The sequence below is a fragment of the Periplaneta americana genome, chromosome 3 (genome assembly GCF_040183065.1).
Source record: "Periplaneta americana isolate PAMFEO1 chromosome 3, P.americana_PAMFEO1_priV1, whole genome shotgun sequence".
Classification (NCBI taxonomy): Eukaryota; Metazoa; Arthropoda; class Insecta; order Blattodea; family Blattidae; genus Periplaneta; species Periplaneta americana.
In genome coordinates, this window is record NC_091119.1 from 27,490,953 (window position 1) to 27,516,888 (window position 25,936).

Here is a 25,936-nt window from a genome sequence, read left to right on the forward strand (position 1 = left end):
ACAGTTCCTAAGGAAAGACCAAAAGGTAATTATTTACTGATAAAATAAGAGGCCTATAAAATTTTGTAGTCTCCCGATCATTTCACGAAGATCTCTTAGAAGACTGCCTCCGTGGTCTGTTGGTCAGCAAGCTGGCTTCCGGGTTCAATTCCCGGGCTCGGCGCCCAGTGAATTTTTCTTGAAGAAGAAAAATTACCTGGGTGTCTAGAGTCTGGAAATTTGTATGATCTCTTAGCACGATAAAATGATTTTATCCTCAACATTTCAAGTTCTACATGCAGCAGCTATACCAAGATGCTATGTCTATTGTTCGAAAACATGGCAAACCTGACTTTTTTTTTTAACTTCCACCTACAATCCACAATGACCTGAAATAAGCTATTGCTTTACTCTCAAATGAAAAACCCACTGATCGTCCTGACATTGTTACTTGCATTTTCATGTTGAAACTCAAAAATTGAAGGTGGATAAGTTCAAGAAAAAGTATTTGGCATAAAAAAACCATACAGAGGGAGTATGTTTCATTATTATGGAAGCAAATAACTTTCAATATGTCTGGTATTCATCATTGAAAATAAATCTGAAAAAATTTTATTTGAACGTCTAATGAACTTAGTTTGCAGCAATTGCTGCACAAGCCACTAGTATATATATATATATATATATATATATATATAATACAGAGTGGAAGTGAAATAGCCTTGCAGATTTTCAGAACGAATAACTTTGCTCATGTTGTATGTAACAAAAAACTATAACATCATATTGTCCTCTGATTGAGGTTCTGGCTAATATGTACATCTATTATCAGGCAGTACGTCTCACTTGACGATATGTGTCAGAAGAAGAACAATTGTTTGTATGCATCTGAAGTCTGACTAATGTAATACGGGCGATGTATGCAATGGAGGGGGAAAGTAATTGGCCACTGTACTCCATTAACTCCTGGCCTACTTGCCTCATAAGTGATGCCTTCTTGATATCACTTGTCGGATTATTTAGCATCCATGGGATTGGTGATGGCGAGATGAGGCCGAGGATTCGCCATAGATTACCTGGCATTTGCCTTATGGTTGCAGAAAACATCGGAAAAAAGCCCAACCAGGTAATCAGCCCAAGCGGGAATCGAACCCACGCCAGAATGCAACTCCAGATCGACAACCAAGCACCTTAGCCGACTGAGCTATGCCGGTGGTGATGACACAGAGTATCATCCAGATGTCTTAGCTATAGAAGATGAAGCTGAGTCGTATCAGAAGACGAAAAAAGGGTCTTCTATTCTAAGAGAAGTTGAGCTAGAGCTTAGAAATGTTAAATGTTATGTTTTATTTAACAACACTTGCAACTGCAGAGGTTATATCAGCATCGCCGGATGTGCCAGTAAATCTACTGACATGAGCCTGTCGCATTTAAGCACACTTAAATGCCATCGACCTGGCCCGGGATCAAACCTGCAACCTTGGGCATAGAAGGCCAGTGCTATATCAACTCGCCAACCAGGTGGACCTAGAGCTTAGAGCAGTAGTGTCACAGTTGTAACTCCGAAACCGGTTGTGGTGCTAGAGACGTCCAGTTGGAGCGTGAACTTGCTTATGTCTGTGGAAGCACCGGAGCTCGCAACGAGTTTTTAGTGGAGCGCTCTGCTCCGTTTAGGCTGTGTCTGGCAACGCTGGCTTAGAGAAATGAAGAATGGGAATGAGCTGATGGAATCTCCATAGACTAGTGGATGGATGAAGACAAGAGGAAATTCAATCATTACGCAATGAAATATATGAGGAAAGGCTAATGGCCTGAAGATTTCACGGAGACAGTGTTACTCCCAATAGCCAAAGAAAAATAATGCCAAGAAATGTTATGAGTTCAGGGCTATCAGCCTAATATTGCATTTCGGTGAAAATCCTCCTGCAAATACTGAATCTTATATTCTAAGGTGGAGTGCTGGAAGAAGACCATTTTGTCTTCAGAAAGGGAAAGGGTACGAGAGATGCAATTGGACTGCTGCAAATAATCGGCAAAAGAGAGAAAAATAAAGAAGTGTACATAGTATTTGTGGACCTGAAAAAGGCTTTTGAGAGAAAGGATTAGAATAAACTTATGAGGTCATGAAGAAAATTGGTGTGGATTGGAAAGAGAGAAGGCTATTCAGTCATCTATATACGAAACAAAGATGTAAAGTCGGAATAGGAGAGGAAATGTCAGAGGGAAGTCGAATAGAGGGAGGAGTACGACAAGAATGCCCTTTAACACCTTCCCTGTTCAACATCTACTTGGAGGATTTAGTGAAGAACTGTTTTCAGAACATGATAGTAGGAGGAAGAAAAATAAAGTGCATAAGATTTGCTGATATGGTGTTATTAGCAGAAGAGAAGGGATATGTTATTGGACCTAAATGACAGCAGTGAGCAGAACAAGATGAAGAAAAACGCAAACAAGACGAAGACAGTGGTTATCAGAAGAAAAAAATAAAGTAGACGTGCGAATACTAAATGAGGCAGTACAGCAAGTCGATAGCTTCGAATACTTGGGGTGTACTTTGAGTAGTAACATGAGCTGCAATCAGGAAGTCAAGAGGAGAATAGCAATGGCAAAGGAAGCTTTTAATAGAAAAATGAGCATCTTCTGCAGGCCTCTGGAAAAACAACTAAGGAAGAGACTAGTGAAGTGCTTTGTGTGGAGTGTGGCATTGTATGAAGCAGAAACATGGACATTACGACGAAGTGACTAGAACAGGAATGCAAAACTGTGCTACAAGCCGCAACACGTAACTCATCCCTTCCCTTCAACCCTCGCGTCATTGTAGGGTAAGAGGAGAAGAGATATGTATTCAATGTGCTTGCCAAACGTCACAGAAACGTCACTGAAAGCTGCGGCCTTGTGGACGGGGAACAAACTCTTTCCCCATGCTCCCACTCCTCTCTTTCCCAGTTGTGCAACTCTGGACTAGAAGCATTTAAAATGTGGATATGGAGAAGAATAGAGTGTGTGAAATGGAAGACAGAATAAGAAATGAAGCTGTGTTGGAAAAAGTGGCTGAATAAAGAATAATGCTGAAAGTGATCAGGAAGAGAAAAAAGAATTGATTGGGTCACTGGCTCAGAAGAAACTGCCTACTGAAGGATGTACTGGAAGTAATGTTGAACAGGAGAAGAGTTGGGGGCAGAAGAAGATATCAGATGACTGACGTCATTAAGATACCTATGGATCATATGCAGAGACTAACAGGAACGGAGAAAATAGGATAGATTGGAGAATGCTGGGTTTGCAGTGAAAGATCTGTCTGGGACAGTACATTTCGGCCATGTATGTATGTTGCACACCAGGGTAATACAATGGCTTGAGTAGGCCTGTACAGGCTAATTTATTTACACTGTCCCATTAACAACGGCTGAAGTAGTTATATCTAGATTCTCGACTTTAGAAATTTCCATATGGCCTATATAATCTGGAATAGCTAATGAATTTTAATATTCTTAGCAGGATAATTGTCCTAACGTTCACTTATGCTGTTCTTGCGCTGAACATGCACGCATACTTCTAACACAGTGAATGAAAGACAAATGTATTTTCGTAAAATTTGAGTTATTCTATAGCTGCTTCTATGTTATATAATACTAGGCTAGGCCTATATAGTAATCCACGATAATACCAATACTATAAATCAATCAATAAAATAAGAACTGTATTTTCGTAAGAGAAAATTAATTTACCTCGAACTAAAATGCAATACAAATGAAGTAAAAATTAATGGACCAACAGAGGGTAAAGAACATATTACTGTTGATCACTATTGGGGCCAAAAATATAATGCTCGGTAATTTAATGGCATGTAGTAAGCAATGGCCAGGCCATCCTCCCGCATTGGAGGTACAGGGTACATTACATTATCAAATGTAGGCTATACATAGGCTTATACTTTAATTAAAACATTTTGTCAGCCTCTTACACTCTTAATGGAAAAGTATACTCCCTGGACCTGTATTGCGAGACGGCGGCCTGGCCGATAACAATTACCCTACCTATGAAGTAAAAATTAATAGTTCACCGTGGACCAATATATCGAACTCGTCAGGTTCCATAATATGACATAAGTGAACGTTAGGCCGAGTATACTACCTACTGTTCATTTTAATAAAGATATAATACATGAACTTTTAATATATATATATATATATATATATATATATATATATATATATATATAATACATGATAAAATCGAAAGACATAAGAACATGTCAAAATGGATCCTGATCTAAGCAAACTACAAAAATTAATTACTCTTGCTGGAGACGAATATTGCGGGCCCATACAATTTGACATCACTAATTAGAACCAGTCAATGACATAATTATATTTTTATAACACATAGAATTTAAAAAAAAAAAAACTGTACTTGTTTAAATAACTTCGTACGACTAACAGTTTCCAAATATTAAATTTAATAACGTCGAATATGAATGCAAAACCCTGATCTGTGCAATAAAACACATAGGTCTATATATTAATGTCGAGAGATATACAGAAAATACTTTTCGCTGAAACCAAACATTCAAAACTATTTTTCACAAGAAATAACACAAACACATGAATAACAATGTTTTAACTTAACAGAAGAGCTCACGTATGAAGTTATAAATGGAGGCCAGAATCAAGATGAGCAAGGCAAGTTAACATACACATGAATACTTCAGAGTTCTTATTCACACCTCTCAAGTAGTTCTTGAATTGGATTATTCCCAAAGAATACAAAAGATGTATAAATTGTAGATGTACAATATAATAATTACAATTTAGTTTCAAACCTTAAGAAATTCCATACTAAACACGAAACAATCAACAACTTCCTACGACTTCGATATGCCTCATCGCAGAATATCGAATGAAATCGCCGGTGTCGATGTAATTTTCGTCCATTAGATCGATATATTGAAGTATTGCCACAACATCGCGTTAATGACAAGTTGTATAATGTAGATTTACAAGAGTTATGTTTCGTAAGCAGAATTTATAAGTGATACATGTTATATACATTTCCATTTTAATTGTTAAAGCTTCAGTCAAAGAATTACAATAAAGCACTTAATTATAGGAGATTGTGAATGGTTTGTATTTTCTTTAGTTTGGTCATCCTTAATTGCGTAGGTGTTTTGTTTTTGTTTCGGAAGTGAGAGAACTGGTTTTATTTTATTTTATTTTCAGTGCAGTGAAGAATACAAATTAATTAAGCAGCAGTGTCAGTAAAGATGTGTGTATTATTATTTAATGGAGAAGTATTTCCGTTATATATTTTTAATTTTTCCCATAACTTGTAATATTGTTTCATCTTTTTTCATGTGTAAGTTTATATAATTTAATATGCGTCTAGGTTAAGGGACCATGTTAGGTTAGGTATTTAATCACAAATAACTTTGAATGAAACCATATTATAGCTATTAGTTATATTTGCATATTTAAATGGTTTCATTGTTATTATGTTTCCAAGTCCACTCGGATATTGATTCTTTGCAAATTTCATAACTCAGCTTTGTTGGAACGTAAAAATATATTGTAATCTAGCTCTTAATCAGGATTACATTACATTAGGAAATAATATTGACACGTTTTATTACAGTACAGAAGTTAGTTTAGGTTGGATAATGATGCCGTAGTTAGATGGGAGGTTTCTACCTGAATTGCGAAAAGGTTCATGAAAATTTCATCAGCATTGAAAGTCGTAAACCTCGTGAGATTTATACAAATATTCAAGTTTTATTACTGAAATACTATTTCTGTTGAATATAATTTACATGCTAGTTATGCAGTTAACAATTATATTGTAGAGGAGTATGCCTTATTCCATCAGCTGTAGGTATCTTACTCTTTTCCGTAGACCTAATAAGCTAATTTTTCTTGTTTCAGTATATTTTTAAAAAGAAGAAATGTCTTCGAATCTTGGAGCGAACTTGGGTCAGGCGCAAAATGCTGTCACGACTATAGGAAATATTACTACTGCAGCAGGAACTATTGTAACAATCCCTCCTCAACAACCTCAGCAGTCGCAACAGCAGCAAACGCCTCAGCAACAAACGGTGGCAGTGGGAACAAGCATTGATGCACCAATGGATATCGACTCAGCCATGCAGTCTGTAGGTGAATTTTATATATCAAACATTAAATTACATTCATTGATTAAAGTTCACGTTGACACTTTGTTAAAAACATAAAATTACTTAGTCACACGTTAAAAAGTGTTAAAATTTTAATCTTCATCTTACGATGTTGGATGACGTATATACGTCCGTTGATGTGACATATTAATGAATTTAAATACTATTATAGTCACAATAATGCCATGGTATGAAAGAAAAATTCCACAACCTCGAGCGGGATTCGAACCTGCGACTTCCTGTACTCCCTGTACTCCGGTCAGGCGCTCTACCACTGAGCTATCGCGTTCGTCTCACGCCAAAGGCTTGGAATTATCCTTTCATACTGGCGACTCTGTTATAGAGTACTGTCCATAGCGTCTGATCTAGTCAGCACTGCTTATGGGTGGGAAGAAACTTTACAAATGTAATCTTCATCTTACGATGTTGGATGACGTATATACGTCCGTTGATGTGACATATTAATGAATTTAAATACTATTATAGTCACAATAATGCCATGGTATGAAAGAAAAATTCCACAACCTTGAGCGGGATTCGAACCTGCGACTTCCTGTACTCTGGTCAGGCGCTCTACCACTGAGCTATCGAGTTCGTCTCAACTTTTAATCTTTTTAAATTTTTACCTTCGACAGACGACCCGTTTCGACGTGATGTTACGTCTTCATCCGTGTCTCTTAAACTACTGGTGATCTTGAATTCTGCGATGTGCATTTGTCGATTGTAGGGGTGGGGGTATGTTGCTCTTATGGTGGAGCTGGTTGTTTGTGTGTTATGACGTATCATGACGTCGAATAATGTGTGGGTATTGAACTGTAATTGTGTATTAAGTATATGTTGTTGGTATGTTATTGTATGTTTATATATTTCGTATTGTTCTAAGATGTTTAACTGTGAACTTTTTGGTGTGATGTGTAAAATTTCCATATCTGTTTCTATATTATTGTAGTCATGATTATTGTTGATAATGTGGTCTGCATAATTTGATGTGATGTAGGGTTTGGTTATAGCTTTAATATGTTCATTATATCTTGTGTGAAAGGATCTTCCTGTCTGTCCTATGTAAATGTGGGCAACTATTGCATTTTAGTTTGTAAACTTCAGTTGAATTATATTTATTTGAATGTTTAATGTGATTATTTAGATATTTCTGTGTTGTGTTATTTGTTTTGTATGCTATCTTGTATTTTAGTTTTCTGAATGAAGTTGCAATTTTGTGAGTATTGGTATTGTGATATGTTAATGTTATGTATTTATTCTCACGTGGAGTTTGTGTTGGTTTCTGCTGTTTTTGTTTTGCCTTTTTTATTAGTGTGTCTATTATTAAGGTTATATCCATTGTCTTGTGCAATATATTTTATTGTGTTTAATTCTTCAGTGTAGTTGTCATTGTTCATTGGTATATTAATTAATCTGCGTACCATTGTACGGAAAGCTGCATGTTTATGTTGTATGGGATGGTTTGATGAATTGTGTATATGTGTTGTGGTTGTAGTGGGTTTCCTGTATATTTTGAATTCGTGTCTGTTATTTGTTTTGGTTATGGTGATGTATTTTGTTGAGTTGTTGATGTAGGTTTTCTATTTGTCTTTTGTTTCCATTATATAGGACTATTATGTCATCTACATATCGATGCCAGTACATTATTTTCTCTGTGTGTTGTTGTTGTCAGTGTTTAGTATGTGTGTTTGTTCTATGTTGTGAATAAAGATTTCAGCTAATATACTTGATATAAGTGAACCCATTGGTAATCCTTTAGTTTGTGTAATCCTTTTTAACGTGTGACTAAGTAATTTTATGTTTTTATTAAATTACATTTTAGATATGCACGATACAGACAAATAAGAATACAAACTGTCAAACAATTGCAGTAAACTTTGTGTTTTAAATGTAGACAGCTTTGGCAGTCTTTCACGTTACAATATTGTTTAATTTTTTTTTTATAAAGTAGAACAAACGTTGACACCACAATATGGCCGCAATGTCACAACTGTCACAAAAACAACTGACCGCAATTTTACAATATCGCATTGTAAAAAAGAACCCATCTGCTCTTATTTATAATTTATGATATCAACACAATTTCACAATATGGCATAGTAAAAAAGAACTTCGGAGAAGTATTCAATAGGGGCCTATGACTTTTTTTGGAACAAATGCACGATACTGGAGCTTGTTTTTCCTCTGTCAGACTTTTCCATATGCCAGTTATGCATTAACTCAAGTGTCTTATGGGATTGTGGAAGTATAGGGTTTGGGAAATAAAAACTCTCCTGTTTTCTCTTTAATCTACCCTTTTCCTTCACATTTTCTCCCTTTCTTCTCACTTCCTACTGCTATTTCCTATCTTTACTCTACATTTATATCAACACATACCCAGACATTCTGGGGGTTGTGTGTGAATGAAGTAGCCACCAAAACGTTAAAATATGGTGTTCACTTAAATCGGCTACAACTTGCCATTTAATCTCAAAATCTGTGCTTCATTGGCTGGTCATGATAATATCTTTGAAAAATATTGGTGTGCAGGAGGTCAGATGACTTTATTGTCAAACGCTGGCATTAGAAAACAACAACAACATATTAATTATATTTACTATATTGGAATCACCGGGAGTTGATCTAGAAACCTTCCGCTAGCTAGGTTTTGGCTTTCATGGAAAACCTCTGCAACATGAATATATAACTGATTTCATTCGTGGTCTTCCCGATCTTATTTATCGTGTACTGAACCAGTTTCTTCAAACTTCCTAATTAATGTACACTAAGGAAGCATTATGCAACCAAATATATGAGAAAGGCGAATAGCCTGAAGATTTTGTGGAGACAGTGTTGCTACCAATACCGAAAGAAAATAATGTCAAGAAATGTAACGAGTTCAGGACTATCAGCTTGATATCGCACTAGGCGAAGATTCTTCTGCGAATACTGACTCGACTTTTATGTTGTAAGTTGGAAGGACAGTTGAAAAAAGAGCAGTTTGGCTTCAGGAAGGAAAAAGGTACAAGGGATGCAATTGGTCTGCTATGAACAATCGGCAAAAGATATTTCGAGAAGAATAAAGAAGACTTGTATGTAGTACTTGTGGATCTACGAAAGATGTTGACAGAGTGGATTGAAGTAAAAGAATAAGAAATGAAACTGTGGTGGAAAAAGTGGGTGAATAAAGAATGATGCTCAAACTGATCACGAAGAGAAAAAGGAAATAGTTGGGTTACTGACTCAGAAGAAACTGTCTACTGAAGGATGAACAGGAAGGAATGGTGAACGGTTCAAGGCAGAAGAAGATATTAGATGATAGACGACATTAAGACATATGGATCATATGTGGTTGCGGAGACAAAGAAGAAGGTATAAAATAGGAAAGATTGGAGAAAGCTGGGTTTGCAGTGAAAGACGTGCTCTTGGGCAGAACAGTATTTATTTATTTATTTATTTATGTCTATAACAGAGCAAAGCCCCAATTACAATAGACAGTACAGATATTCGTTTAAAAAAAAAAGAACGTAGAATTGCATATAACATGAAAAAAGAGATGAAACAGATACAAATGCAAGATACAAGTGTAAATACAAATTAAAATGGAAAATGAGAAAAGAAAAAAAAACAGACACATAGATACTACCTAAATAAAAGACACAGATATAGATTTCAATGAAAAATACAAAATAAAATAAATGAAAAATAGTTAAGTATAGATATCATAGCCAAAAATATAAAATGTACCTATAGTTGGCAAATTAGAGAATAACAAATAGCAATATTATATAAAATCAACTTACTTACTGGCTTTTAAGGAACCCGGACGTTCATTGCCGCCCTCACATAAGCCCACCATTGGTCCCTATCCTGAGCAAGATTAATCCATTCTCTATCATCATATCCCACCTCCCTCAAATCCATTTTAATATTATCTTCCCATCTACGTCTCGGCCTCCCTAAAGGTCTTTTTCCCTCTGGCCTCCCAACTAACACTCTATATGCATTTCTGGATTCACCCATACGTGCTACATGCCCTGCCCATCTCAAACGTCTGGATTTAATGTTCATAATTATGTCAGGTGGAGAATACAATGCGTGCAGTTCTGTGTTGTGTAACTTTCTCCATTCTCCTGTAACTTCATCCCTCTTAGCCCCAAATATTTTCCTAAGCACCTTATTCTCAAACACTCTTAACCTATGTTCCTCTCTCAAAGTGAGAGTCCAAGTTTCACAACCATAAAGAACAACCGGTAATATAACTGTTTTATAAATTCTAACTTTCAGATTTTTTGACAGCAGACTGGATGATAAAAGCTTCTCAACCGAATAATAACAGGCATTTCCCATATTTATTCTGTGTTTAATTTCCTCCCGAGTATCATTTATATTTGTTACTGTTGCTCCAAGATATTTGAACTTCTCCACTTCTTCAAAAGATAAATTTCCAATTTTTATATTTCCATTTCGTACAATATTCTCGTCACGAGACATAATCATATACTTTGTCTTTTCGGGATTTACTTTCAAACCTATCTCTTTACTTGCTTCCAGTAAAATTCCCGTGTTTTCCCTAATCGTTTATGGATTTTCTCCTAACATATTCACGTCATGCGCATAGACAAGCAGCTGATGTAACCCGTTCAATTCCAAACCCTCTCTGTTATCCTGGGCTTTCCTAATGGCATACTCTAGAGCAAAGTTAAAAAGTAAAGGTGATAGTGTATCTCCTTGCTTTAGCCCACAGTGAATTGGAAACGCATTTGACAGAAACTGACCTATACGAACTCTGCTGTACGTTTCACTGAGACACATTTCAACTACCTTCAGTATATTAATAAGAAAATGTTTGTATTCCATGTAAGAAATGCAGAAATCTAGATTCCATGTTTTACATATTTCATTGAAATTTGAACACATTTTTAACACTGGTGAATTTTTATGTGATGAATGAATGAATCCAATATAATTGGATTATAGAGGTATAAACATTTCTCTTATAATAGAAGTGAAAGAAATGTACTATTTTGTATACTATATTGTTTGTTTTCTTTCAGTCCGTGGTATCAACGGCACCAGCTATTATATCAAGTGTGAATGCTTCCGCTGCACCAGTATTGGGAAATCTCCAGTCAGTAGTAGGATCTGGTATAGGGAATGCAATTACTACATCGTCAATAGTAACCATGTCGTCGCATTCTCCCCTCACAACAGCCTTGCAGAGTGGGAACAGCAACAGTCTGACACCCAACCAGTCTTCCGGTAATACCCTGGGAACTCAGGTGAAGAATATGTCCACGACTGCAGCAGCCTCCACAACGCCAGTTTCCCATGAAGCTCAGGTAACGCAGTTTCAGTGGTGAATGCAGAATTTTTTCAAAGGGAGGGAAAATGGGAGTGCCCCAGGGATCCGTATTAGGGCCTCTTCTATTTGCTGTCTACATAAATGACATATCTGATTCTTTAGCATTTGATTCTATTTCTTGTAGGTATGAATGAGAAAATTTTGTAGTGATCAAAGGTTTTATTGAAGAATATGAGAAATTAAATTTAGATTTTTGTTTTAGTGTTGTGCCTTTCTTGGCAAGTGTGTCTGCGGTTTCATTCCCCATGACTCCACAGTGTGCTGGAATCCATTGGAGACGGACAATCTTATCAACTTTTTGGAGTTGTGTTAACATTTTGTAGCATTCTCTTATTTTTGTAGACTTCTTTGTAGCATTTGAACATATTCCCTGAATTGCAGCTTTAGAATCTGAAAGAATTACTGTCTTGTTATATTTATTTATGGGAAGATTTAATAATTGTCGGAGAGCAATGTGTATAGCCTCTATTTCACCATCATAATTTGTTGTGTCTCTGCCAACAGAATGATAAAAGGAAAAATGTGTACATGTAACTCCAGCTCCAGTAAGGTTTCCTGTGGTTGATCCATCAGTATATATGTGTAGCCATTCTTCTGTAGGGTATCTAGTATTGACTGTTTCCAGTGCTAGAAGTTTTTGTATTTCTTTTGGTGTGTCTGATTTACTTATTTCCTCTGTTAATTCCAAACTGATGGTAGGTTGCAATAATTCCAATGGATTTTCTCTTATAAGTAAATTTTCTCTTTTGTTAGGAATGCTCAATTTGGATTTAATCTGTGTTACCTTTTCTAGGAAACTACTATGAGTTTTAAGGATTGAAGAAGGGAGGTTCTTTTCTGTACATTTAGAGTTTGGCAGTCGTAACATTTTCTCATGTTGGAGCAGTGCTTGTTCTTCTATTTTTGTTGTTATTGATGGGATCCGTGTTAAGGCAAGCATGGCATCAACAGGTGTGGATTTAACTGCTCCAGTGATTAGGCGAAGAGCCTGATTTTGTATTTGTTCAAGTTTATTGATGTTAGCATTTGCTGCTGTTATTAAAGCTTCAGAACAGTACAAGAGGTTTGGTTTAATATACATTTTGTATGTTGTATTAAGGACTCTCCTTGAGCAGCCCCATTTAGCAGCAGCTAACCTTTTTCAGGATTTGCAGTTTCTTTTCAACCTTTTCTGAGATGTTTGTTATATGTTTTTTCCAACTAAATTTTCTGTCGAAAGTGATGCCCAAGTATTTGGCACCATCAACTGCTTTGAGTGGTTTATCATTATAATTTATGGTAATATTCACTGGTTTATATTTTAGTGTAAATAAATCATAAGTTGTTTTTTCTACATTAATAGTCATGAGGTTTTTGGAGCTCCATTCATGTACCTTGTTGAGGGCTGTTTCTATTCTGTCTTTAATTAATTTAGGTTTTTTTGGAGAGCCTGGAGTCAAAATGACTACGTCGTCAGCAAATAAAGCAATTTTAAAATGGATTACACTACTTTCCAACCCAGATATAATCCCCCAGAGACCAAGGAAAACAGCAGTTGCAGCCTTCAGACTATTGACAAATCATGACTGTCTAGCAAGTCATCTCTACAGAATAGGTATCTCAGCTTCACCCATATGTGTCCTGTGTAACGATCCAGCAGAAATGAATGAAGACCACTTGAAGACCTGTGAAGCATTAAGATCAGAAGAAACTACAGTTCAAAAGTATTGGAAAGCACGACTGCTAATGGCTTCATTGCCAAATGCAAGGCACTAGATAACAACAACAACATATCTGATTCTCTAAAACACAGTAAATACATGCTCTATGCTGATGATGCCGTTATATATGCACATACGCGACCTGAAACTCTGACACAACAGACCAATTGAACAGTGGCTTGAACTGAGTATCAGCATGATCTACAAAATTCGACTTAACTTTAAATCCAAATAAGTCGCAGGCAATTCTAATCGGGCAACAACGACTTTTACGCATTTCAAAAACCGCTATTATAAATTCTATAAAATTGAATGAAATTATTATCCCATTCAGTCCCTCTGTTAAATATCTAGGTGTGTACATGGACGAGAGCCTCAAGTGGAATGTCCAAGTCACACACACATGCAAGACCGTCTTCTCCATACTTCATTCATTAAATCGCCTGAAAAATTTTCTAGCCCTTCAATTAAAAAGAATTCTCATACAAACATTGGTGCTGCCACATTTTCACTATTGCGACATTCTTCTAACAGATTTAAATTCTAACTTAGCCCAAAGATTGCAGCGCGTTCAAAATGCCTGCATACGTTTCATTTGCAAAATCCGCAAATGCGACGACATTACATCTTCCCTTGAAACGCTCCAATGAGTAAGATTACAGGACCGAAGATATATCCATTCACTAATACCCTGAAACTTATTATCGAAGCTATTTCTAAACCACTTGCCTTTATATTTAATTTGTGCATATCTCAAGGTGTATTTCCCTCAGCCCTAAAACATGCTGTGGTGATACCAATTCACAAGTCTGGTGACAAAAATAATCTTAATAATTACAGACCCATTTCACTATTACCCAGTCTCTCTAAGGTATTTGAAAAATGTATAAAAACACGGTTAATAACATTTTTAGAAAAAAATAAACTACTAAATGATAATCAATTTGGTTTCAGAAAAAATTTGTGCACTGATGATGCTATTATGGCAGTTACCTCAAAAATAATTCAACAATTAGATGTAGGAAATAAATGTCTAGGAATTTTTCTAGACTTACAAAAAGCTTTCGATACGGTCAATCACAGTATACTTTTGAATAAAATGGATAGATTAGGAATTAATGGAATTGCTTTAAAATTATTTAAATCTTACTTAAGTAACAGAACTCAAGCAACTAAAATAAATGATCACCTTAGTAAATCACGTAACATTGATATAGGTGTACCTCAGGGGACGATTTTAGGTCCTGTTTTGTTTTTAATATATATCAACGATTTACTTAAAATTGACATTGAGAAATATTCTGATACTCTGTATTCTAATGCTGATGATATTGTGGTTATATTTAGCGGTTCAAGTTGGAATGAAACTTATCAAAATTCTAACAGTGGTATTAATATTATTAAAGAATGGCTGGATGCTCGCTTACTTTCTTTGAACGTTTCTAAAACAAAATTAATACCATTTTCATTAACATCACATGGCCTTGAGCAATAAATAATAATATAAGTATAACTATACATGATTGTAACCTACCTACTTGCTCATGTAACGCTTTGAGTATATCCTCACAAGTTAAATATTTAGGCATTATTTTTGACCAACATTTAAAATGGGACAAGCATATCTCCTTTCTGTGTAACAGATTGCGTAAAACAATCCACAAATTTTCCATTCTACGCTCTTATTTACCTGTTTATGTTCTGCGTACTGTGTACTTAGCTCTGTTTCAATCAATAATTCAGTATGGTATTTTAGGTTGGGGAGGAATGGCAAAATCGACTCTCCGTCCTTTAAATCTGCTCCAAAAAAGAATTATCAAAATTTGTCTATATAAACCTTTTGATTACCCAACAAAATTAATTTTTCAGGAATTTGGCGTATCAAATCTAGAACAAATTTATAAACAAAAATTGCTGATTTACTTCCATAAAAACCACAATAAATTTAAATTTGATCCTCATGAATACCAGACGAGACAAAACTACAGTTTCTTTCTAAATACTCCCAAATGCCACACAACTGCTGGATTAAAACACAGCAGAAATTTTGGACCCAAAATATATAATACATTAATTAGAGCTTACCCTGAGCTAAGTACACTTAACACACATAGATTTAAAAAACAAATCAGATTAATTATTTAATTGTTTAAGCTAATTGAGTTAAAAATTGATACTCTAATATTCATGTACTTTTGTATTTTCTATTTGTATATAGACCCTATTATTACATGCTGTATGTATTTTACCATTTATTAATGTGATTGTGCTCAATGAACTCTCGTAATTTTGTGATATATTTTGTATAACTGATCTGAACTGCGCCCGAGCACGAGCTTCTGCTCTTTCGGGCTGCAATGCCTAATGTAGCTCAAGTGTATAGTATTAATAAATATTATTATTATTATTATTATTACTAATTTTCCTATATCGCATCATCAATACTTCGCCTAACTATCTCTCGGTGCGTTTTAATTTCTTATCCTCTTATCACAGCATGGGTACTCGTTCTAAAATGACCCTTTATTATCTATGCCTTGCCATAAAACAGCTCACTATTCTTCCTCTTTCACAGTTTCAGCAATTCGTTCCTGGAACTCCCTACCCAGCTCCCTCAGGAACTGTCGAACGATATTGCAATTTAAAAGTGAATTGTTTAAACACGTGACCAGTGTTCAGGTTTAGTTCTCCTTTGTGTGTATATGTGTATATATTATGTAATTTTCCTCAGTGTTGTATAGTTATAATTTACTTTTGAATTTGTTATTCTTGTAATTTGTAATATTGGTTCACTTACCGCTTGCATAATCATTGAGTGTAACTTCTAGCCTTATAGTATTTTGTAATTATTATTTAGTATGTTCGCATTATTTTACTCGACTTTTCATTGTATAACTATATAAATTTTTATTAGTGTTCTTTAAATATTAGTCTGTAAAATTGTATCAGCTTCTTTTGTTTCTGGCTAAGTGGAAGAGAAGGCCTGATGGCCTTAACTTCGCCAGAATAAAGAAATAGATATTATTATTATTTTATTATTATTAAAATTGTTTATAATTTACATTATCGGTATTTAAAATTTTGTGTATCATTATTATTATTATTACTTATTTACTTACGGCTTTTAAGGAACCCGGAGGTTCATTGCTGCTCTCACATAAGTCTGCCATAGGTCCCTATCCAGAGCAAGACTTATTTTGGGGTTTCGTAATAAGCTGCTTTTTACGGTGATGGTTCTTAGCCCTTCACCCAACCCCCAAGCTGGAGGACCATCCCTTATCGGCTGTCCGCAACTGCTTAATATATTCGCAGCTACCTTCCATATCTGGAGAATTATTACTATTATTATTATTATATTATTATTATTATTATTATTATTATTATTATTATTATTATTACTATTACTATTATCATCATCAGCTGAGTTTTCATAAGGGGATGTGAAACTATTTCCGGGAAGAACGTTTATAAGAGCATCCTCACTTTGCTGCTGCGAAGAAATATTTGCCAATGTAAAATTTTCACTAATCTTTCTAGAATCACTATGCGACTTTTGCTAATAAATTGTAAAATCGAGCTTAGCGGTCGTTTAGACATATCAAAGAACCCAGTACGATAATGTGAAGTTCATATTAAAAATATGAACTGTCAAATGCACAAAACAATAAACGAACGTTTCACAATAAAGTCAGAACTAAAACTAACGAAAGAGTGAATACCGCCCTTAAAATGTGTTTAAAATCGACAGTGCACAATATTTAACATCTGCACTGTAGAACTGTCAAAACAACCTTTTTTCAACATGTTTCACAACAAGTAAAATTTCATATTGTGTCTGCTTTATTTTATTACAAGGTCGGTACTAGATGGTAGGTCTCTATAATAAAGATAAAATCGAAGGATTATTTGAAGGAGGGATGTGTCTTAGTAAAACTTACAGCAGAGTCCGTATAGGTCAGTTTCTATCTGATACTTTTCCAATTCACTGCGGGCTAAAGCAGGGAGATGCACTGTCACCTTTACTTTTTAACTTCACTCTAGAATATGCCATTAGGAAAGTTCAGGATAATACAGAGGGTTTGGAATTGCACGGGTTACATCAGCTTCTTGTCTATGCGGATGACGTGAATATGTTAGGAGAAAATTCACAAACAATTAGGGAAAACGCGGAAATTCTACTTGAAGCAAGTAAAGCGATAGGGTTGGAAGTAAATCCCGAAAAGACTAAGTATATGATTATGTCTCGTGACCAGAATATTGTACGAAATGGAACTATAAAAGTTGGAGATTTATACTTCGAAGAGGTGGAAAAATTCAAATATCTTGGAGCAACAGTAACAAATATAAATGACACTCGGGAGGAAATTAAACTCAGAATAAATATGGGAAATGCTTGTTATTATTCGGTTGAGAACCTTTTGTCATCTAGTCTGCTGTCAAAAAATCTGAAAGTTAGAATTTATAAAACAGTTATATTACCGGTTGTTCTGTATGGCTATGAAACTTGGACTCTCACTTTGAGAGAGGAACAGAGATTGAGGGTTTTTGAGAATAAGGTTCTTAGGAAAATATTTGGGGCTAAAAGGGATGACGTTACAGGAGAATGGAGAAAGTTACACAATGCAGAGCTGCACGCAGTATATCCTTCACCTGACATAATTAGGAACATTAAATCCAGATGTTTGAGATGGGCAGGACATGTAGCACGTATGGGCGAATCCAGAAATGCATATAGTGTGTTAGTTGGGAGGCCAGAGGGGAAAAGACCTTTAGGGAGGCCGAGACGTAGATGGGAAGATAATATTAAAATGGATTTGAGGGAGGTGGAATATGATGGTAGAGACTGGATTAGTCTTGCTCAGGATAGGGACCGATGGCGGGCTTATGTGAGGGCGGCAATGAACCTCCGGGTTCCTTAAAAGCCAGTAAGTAAGTATAGGAGGACTATGCCTTATGTCAATATAGATTTTGTTACTCTGACAATAAAAAATTAGAGAAGGGGAAACGATTATGCATAAAAAAATACTCAAATCTGTTGTTGTTGTCTAGTGCCTTGCATTTGGCAATGAAGCCATTAGCAGTCGTGCTTTCCAATACTTTTGAACTGTAGTTTCTTCTGATCTTAATGCTTCACAGGTCTTCAAGTGGTCTTCATTCATTTCTGCTGGATCGTTACACAGGACACATATGGGTGAAGCTGAGATACCTATTCTGTAGAGATGGCTTGCTAGATAGTCATGATTTGTCAATAGTCTGAAGGCTGCAACTGCTGTTTTCCTTGGTCTCTGGGGGATTATATCTGGGTTGGAAAGTAGTGTAATCCATTTTTTGTCTTTAGCATTTGATTCTATTTCTTGTAGGTATGAATGAGAAAATTTTGTAGTTATCAAGCGTTTTATTGAGGAATATGAGAAATTAAATTTATGCTTTTGTTTTAGTGTTGTGCCTTTCTTTGCAAGTGCGTCTGCGGTTTCATTCCCCATGACTCCACAGTGTGCTGGAATCCATTGGAGATGGACAATCTTATTAACTTTTTGGAGTTTTGTTAACATTTTGTAGCATTCTCTTATTTTTGTTGACTTCTTTGTAGCATTGGAACATATTCCCTGAATTGCAGCTTTAGAATCTGAAAGAATTACTGTCTTGTTATATTTATTTAAGGGAAGATTTAATAATTGTCGGAGAGCAATGTGTATAGCCTCTATTTCACCATCATAATTTGTTGTGTCTCTGCCAACAGAATGTTAAAAGGGAAAATGTGTACATGTAACACCAGCTCCAGTAAGGTTTTCTGTGGTGGATCCATCGGTATATATGTGTAGCCATTCTTCTGTAGGGTACCTAGTATTGATCGTTTCCAGTGCTAGAAGTTTTTGTATTTCTTTTGGTGTGTCTGATATACTCAAATCTAAATATGCCACTTTTTCAAAAAGTTCGGGGGGGGGGGGTGGAGTTCAAACCCGGTAAACCGTCCCCCTTGCATATGCCCCTGCACAGTTTTATGTGGGTATGTAAGAGTGGCCATATTCAGATTATTGTTTAGTTCATGTGTTATCTGCCTCTAATGTTAGGTAATGAATTATGAAAATGATATTATAGCTACAAAGAAAATTCGAACCTATTACACTTACCATTAGATAACTTTTATATTTAAAAATGTATACTGCAGTATATTGTTACTGAAAACAAAACAAAAATGGAACATTTTTTTAAGTAGTCTTTTCCACATAGAAAAAAGACACGACACGATATGTAGTGATTAAAAGGTTATTTTCAAATCACAACAGTGTTATTTACCACCATCATGATGAATTCACTGGGTGGTCTGGGGGAAGGTGGAGATTTAGGTAAAAATATAATGTATACAATGTTACATGAGTTTTCACATAGTTGTTACATTTCGTCGTCTACTTGTTTTATAAATGGAAATATTTCATTATCTGTTATTATTAATTTGTTTTACAGATTTTAACAAGACCACGTCTTCAAGATTTGGTGCGTGAAGTAGATCCAACAGAACAATTAGATGAAGAAGTGGAAGAACTTCTCTTGCAGTTAGCTGATGATTTTGTAGAATCAACAGTAGGTGCTGCTTGTCTGCTGGCTAAACATAGAAGAGCGTCTACTGTTGACGTTAAAGATGTCCAGCTTCATCTAGGTTGGTTTTTATCCTTTCTTTGTCTTTCAATGAACTTAAGGAGTAGCAGGTTTCAAATGTTGTTCTGAACGTATTCTTGAAAGTGTATGAGAAAGAGCTTTCGCAAATTACCATTTTGGTCATTTAAAAATAATTACAATTTCTCTTGGAATTTACAGTTTTTAGGTTCACTATAACTGAAGTGAGGGTTCACTGTAAGTGAAAATATTAATGTGTATTTTAATGTATGCGGGTTGGGACTAACGATGTAGATTCACTATAGCCGAATGTTCATTGTTAAAGGTAAAAGAGAAGATGGAAACATACGATAAAAGAACTTAAATGGGAAACTTTGGAAACCAGACGTAGGAAAACTAGAATAACATCATTGTATAGGAAACATCTAGGTCAGAAAGCATGGGTAGACATAACGGCTCGGTTAGAAAAGCCAGCGTACTATGGTAGGAACGATCATGATTTTAAAATCAAATGTAGGAAACAGAAAACGGATGTAGGTAAATTCTCATTTTTAAATAGAACTATAAATGATTGGAATGACCTACCTGCAGCGGTCTTTGAGGGCTGTCCTTCCTTAAGGAGATTCAAGAATAACTTAAAAAGTTGTGTATAAAGTGCAAATTAAAATTAAGGTGACATGTATTTATTTAGCCTGACGAGTTACTTCCTGGTTTGAATTGTAAATTATTTAAAAATAGCGTGTAAGAGGGCCTTAGACTAGAAATGTTTAGTTTAAATGTAGTTCTGTTTATAAGTATGCATAAGGATGTAATTATTTGACTTATTTGAACTGTTGTATCAGTGAAGCGAGGTGAGTCAGTGAAGTTATGGTTTTTACAGTGCAGTGAACAGTTCCGATCAGTGATAATTTATAGCGTCAATGAAATGTGTTCTATAGTGTCAGTGAAATGTGTGCTAAAGTGTCGGTGAAATGCGTCATAGTGTCACTACAGGGAATGAGATGAGAGTAAAGTGAAAGACTATTGAAACTTATGTAGGGCCTATACATAATTATGTAGGTTGTATTGTAAAATTAGGTATTTTATTTAGGTTTTATTATTATTGTGTTAAATTGTATTGTGTATTCTTATTGTATTGTGTATAAAATTGTATATGTATTGTAAAATTGTATTGTGTATTGTAAATTTTATTGTGTATTGCTTATCATTTTATTGTGTATTGTTTATATTGTGTATACCACTGCCACCAGGTGCTTGCCCACTTTCAGTGTAAATAAATACATACATAACCGAATTCACTATATCCAGAGTTGACTGTATTTGGAATCAGATCCATGTTCATGTTAACTTTTTACTTAAAATTACCTCAGAAATAAGTTCCATAAGTACTGATTCAACTTTGTGAATATTCCTACATAATTTTGTTATATTGTCATTACATTGTGTAAAAAAATAACTAACATTCTGCTTTCATGAATTGATTTCAGAACGGAATTGGAATATGTGGATACCAGGGTTTGGTACAGATGAACTACGACCATACAAGAGAGCATCAGTAACAGAAGCTCATAAACAGCGTCTTGCATTGATTCGTAAAGCATTGAAAAAGTATTGATTTATTTTTGTACATATAGAATATAACTGCAATTATTTCTGTGCTGAAACTCACTGAAGTGACTCTTCTCACCATTTCATACATAAACTTTATTTTCACATTATGCGTGTGCAGCCACTTTTCGCACACTTCTTTTTGTGTTTCTGATTTTCATTCTGTGTAATGTGGTCATCAATCTAAGAAGTGCAAAACAGTCAGTATGCTTATTTGCATTTCTTATCATTTACCTTCTTAACTATGTACATATAAAATTAATTATAGCATTTCAATATGTACTACAAAGCCTATATTGGATTGAGTGTTAGTATTAAGAATAATATGATAGTGTGATGCAGCAGATGTAAAATAATTCTTTATAAAATGCTAATTACAAACAACAATATGCAATATGAACTTACAGTAGTAATAAATGAATAATATTTAACATTGTCTGCTCCTTTGATCAGTTAAAATTGAGATTGCCTTATATTAGATCTTATATTAAAACATTTGCTACATTGTTTTATTTACACGTAGGTGTAGCAATGATCAAATTAAATGCAACTCATGCATAGTACAGTCAATAATTTCGTGGACTAGCTGGTTTGCATTGTGTCTCGAAATTCATTTTACATGCAAGTAGTGTTATAGTTAACACCATTAATCAGTGATAAGTGATTAGTCTACATGTGTTAGATGAACATTAGCTTATGTGAAGTGTGTTATATAGAATTTATATCCTCGAGTGCAATTGGCTTTCATTGTTGAAGAGACTTTTAATCCCAAACTGACCTGGACTGACCTCAAAAGGGGAGAGGATGGTATTTTTTAAAACTTTTTTCCTATTTTGTGTAAAATATTAATTTTTTGTATGTAGAGAGCTCATAGCTGTGGCAACTCAACCAAATAAAAATATTTTGAAAAAAAAATTATTTGGGGGCCCAAATTTGAAAAAAATATACCCAATGCAGGATTGTACTAAAACCGATATATCTAAACTGTTTTTAAAGATAGATTCAAACAGTTTTTTGCATTATATTTGCAAAAGCATGTTCTACAAACTGTCTGTAACAGAATTTTAATATTAGTCCCTACGTTTGTAAAATAAACAATTAAATTTAATAACAATTTTCTGATTTCCTTTCTTGCAAACAAACGGACGTATTTTTAAAATGAAATCAATTAACAAAATTCTGTTACAGAGAAAAGTTTCCTAATAGTCTAAAGAATGTGTGATCTAAATTTCATGCATGTATCTTTAATAATTCAGAAATTATATCTATTTTTGTCTGGCAGTGTAGCAAAAAAAAAATGAAGTTACTGGAAACTGATAAAAGCGGGCGTGTGATTTAAAAATCCATAGCGCAGAAAGTTTAAAAATGACGTCTCAATATCCGATAAGGGCACAAATACCCACAAAATGTTATGCTATGCATTCCACACATATCACAGAGTATTTTGGAGAATTTTTTTTTTTTTTGAAAATTTACTCATTTTTCACCAAAAAATACCATCCTCTCCCCAATTGGGCTAATTCCTTCCTTGACAGTGCTGTCAATTTGATTTGCCTCTACTTCTACAGTCAGTGGCTTAGCTGGATTGGAACACACTGAAATGCCATTCCGGAAAATAAAAATGTATGGCTGTCGGAAACATGAGAATGCCACAATTGAGACCCACTACCAATCCATTTGGCGTTTGCTAAATTGATAAGGTGAGTTCCTGTAAATAATTTTTTCCAACTAAATCACTGGCTACACTGCGATTATTTAGATCTGATATTGGTTCAGTGGGAATGAGAACAGGGTGAGTTAGTGGATTTTTCCCCTCACCCGAATTATTGTGCAGTGGGACATCCTACACCATACAGACATCTAACCGAACTGAATATCATTCCGAAACTAACCTAATACCCCTCAAAGTGAACATGTCTGACAGTGGACTCGTTGAGTACATATACATACAGTGTTCTGCCAAATGGCAGGTCTTTCACTGTAAACCCAGCATTCTCCAATCTTTCCTATTACCTGTCTTTCTCTTAGTCTCTGGATATGATCCATATATCTTAATGTCGTCTATCATCTGATATCGTCTTGTGCCCCAAACTCTTCTCTCGTTCACCATTCCTTCCAGTGCATCCTTCAGTAGGCAGTTTCTTCTCAGGCAGTGACCCAACCAATTCCTTTTCCTCTTCCCGATCAGTTTCAGCATCATTCTTTCTTCACCCACTCTTTCCAATACAGCTTCATTTGTTATTCTGTCTGTCCATTTCACATGCTCCATTCTTCTCCATATCCACATTTCAAATGCTTCTATTCCCTTCTCTTCACTTCGTCGTAATGTTCATGTTTCTATTCCATACAATGCCACTCTCCACACAAAGCACTTCGCTAGTCTCTTCCTTGGGTCTATGGCGATAGTGAGCAAATATATTCATATAATAAGAGCTGTTGGAAAAACCCTTTAAAGCCAAGTGCACTTGAAGAGTTTAAATTCTACTACACAATAGTAGTACTGGTGGTAGCTGATACCAACATATTGTTATTTCAGCATCCTGTAGATATCAGATGATGTTAAAAGTTTTGTGAAAAAGCATGACATATTCTTCTTCTTTCACATGAAAGACCAACTTTGTGGATATCATAATGTCAGAAGCATGTCATTGGTCTTTGAAGTAACTGTAGTCCTCAGAGTTATTGACCTTTCACATATTAAAATATTGTTAACACATAGACAAGTATAAGTTCTCCAAGCTAATGGAAGTATATATTTTTCTTAACTTGTAACGACATGTTGATGAATGGTTTTTGGTGTTTACATCATCAAAGTTCTGATTTTTTATTATTCATTTTTTAACCTGTCATGCAGTAAAATAGCACATTTATCAAATTATGATATTTGTTAAATAACATAAGTGATTTAATTGCGATGTTGTAATTATAAAAAGAAAATGTATTAGTATCAACGCCATGTCAGAAAATATAAGATTTTTTTAGTGTTTCATTTTTAATTGCTGAAAATTGAATGAAATGTCGACACAGAAAAGCGTGCATATAATAGAACCTATCTACAAAAGAATTCTTTTAAGAACTCGTGAATTTAGCCATGAATTCTATGTAAAACAGCCTGTACGTTGTTGCGGAAACTGCCCAATGCAGAAATTAAAATTAATATTAAGAATAACGGAAAATACATATTTTTTGTTACAACATCACTCAGACATAAGTCAAAGTCTAAAGGTATGGTCACACATCACTACTTTTGCAGTGCAACTTTTGTACTGCAGCTGCAAAAGTTGCGTGTCGTGTTCACACGTAAGCCAAAAGTAGCGCGCTGCACGCTACTTTTCGTGCTGCGCAACCCGAGTGCAGCAGAAGTTGCAACTGGAGGTTGCGAGTCTGTTCACACACAAGGCGCTACTTTTGCAGCCGCAGTCATGCTGCAGGTTTCCATCTCCGTGTTGACTTCTCAATATACATTTTGTGGTTATGTTCGCATTATTAAGAAACTCATGTGAAAGCTTCCTTATCTATTATTTGCTTTTCTGTCATATCTAGTATTCAGAAATTGACATTATTTTTACTATAAAGCTTTTAAAAACGCCTATATACTGAAATGATAACCAACAGTATATTCACATAATCAATGTTGGCAACCCTCCTGTTTGGAACTACGCTACGGAGAATTTAAAAAAATGAATTATATCGTCAGTTATACTCAGACTGTGTTGTGCATTTAATAACTGTTACAAATAATTTATTTTAATCACATTTAACATTAAAATATATCCAAACCATAAAAGTATCATTGGCACATTTGGGTGGTAACACTGGTTGCAACCACAGCAAAAGTTTCAACAAAACCGATATCAAAAATGCTGCGGCTGCAACCCTGAGAATCCTGTTCACACGTCGCTACTTTTAAGCTGCGTGCAGCATGGAAAAGTAGCGGGCAGCAGGTTCGGCAGCCGCTACTTTTCGGGTTGCACCGTTGTTCACACGTCGCAGTACAAGAGTTGCGCAGTTTTTTGTACTGCAGCGCTGCAAAAGTAGCGATGTGTGACCGTACCTTAAGACTGGATATTGAAGCATTGGATTTACCTTTTTCAAGACACATTTTGCAGACAATGACTACACCAAGTTGAATTTAAGGAGAAAATTTTTATTAGGGATGCTACTGTATTAAAATGTTTCAGAAGCCTTGTAACAGAGAATAGTGTTTTAAAATCGTGAGGTTATGGTCAGGACGTGTTATACAGTGTCCAGTGTTATATACATTTATGCAGACAGTGCTAATATAGTGTGCAATTCATTGTTCATAATCAGCTTCTGCATCAAAAGTTCCTGCATTGTCAGTGGATGTACGTATGAGATAATATACTTTTACAGTTCCTTATAAAAACTGTAACAGCAGAAACCTGTTTTTAACGGGAATACATTTTAGTCATATGGAATTCGGTTACAGACAAGTTTTGCTGTATAATGAATACTGAAATAATTGATTTTTAATAAAATAAATTATTTTCTTTCCTCTTAGAA

At 35.1% G+C, this 25,936-nt stretch overlaps 2 protein-coding genes across 8 annotated transcripts in view; one reads left to right on the forward strand and one right to left on the reverse strand.

Moving 5' to 3' along the window:
• LOC138695874 (arginine/serine-rich protein PNISR) overlaps positions 1 to 4,898 on the reverse strand; it is a 64,971-nt gene extending 60,073 nt beyond the window's left edge. The window contains exon 1 of one of the 5 annotated variants that reach the window (XM_069820199.1): positions 4,802 to 4,898. The gene's annotated coding sequence lies outside the window, so the exon portion shown is untranslated. Of the gene's footprint in view, positions 1 to 4,620; positions 4,640 to 4,675 lie in introns of those variants that run through there. The other 4 variants (XM_069820200.1, XM_069820201.1, XM_069820204.1 and 1 more) reach the window with 4 other exon arrangements.
• A 71-nt stretch (positions 4,899 to 4,969) lies between these two features.
• On the forward strand, positions 4,970 to 25,936 carry Taf12 (TATA-box binding protein associated factor 12). Of its 3 annotated transcripts, none has more exons than XM_069820210.1 (5): positions 4,970 to 5,101; positions 5,898 to 6,124; positions 11,182 to 11,466; positions 19,655 to 19,847; positions 21,292 to 25,936. In XM_069820210.1, exons 2-5 carry the CDS (start codon positions 5,918 to 5,920, stop codon positions 21,417 to 21,419), a joined length of 813 nt encoding a protein of 270 aa, XP_069676311.1. In that variant the 5' UTR covers positions 4,970 to 5,101; positions 5,898 to 5,917; the 3' UTR covers positions 21,420 to 25,936. The 3 variants fall into 3 exon arrangements, with proteins under 3 accessions (XP_069676311.1, XP_069676310.1, XP_069676309.1); XM_069820209.1 differs by lacking the exon at positions 4,970 to 5,101 and adding an exon at positions 5,129 to 5,244; XM_069820208.1 differs by lacking the exon at positions 4,970 to 5,101 and adding an exon at positions 5,154 to 5,334.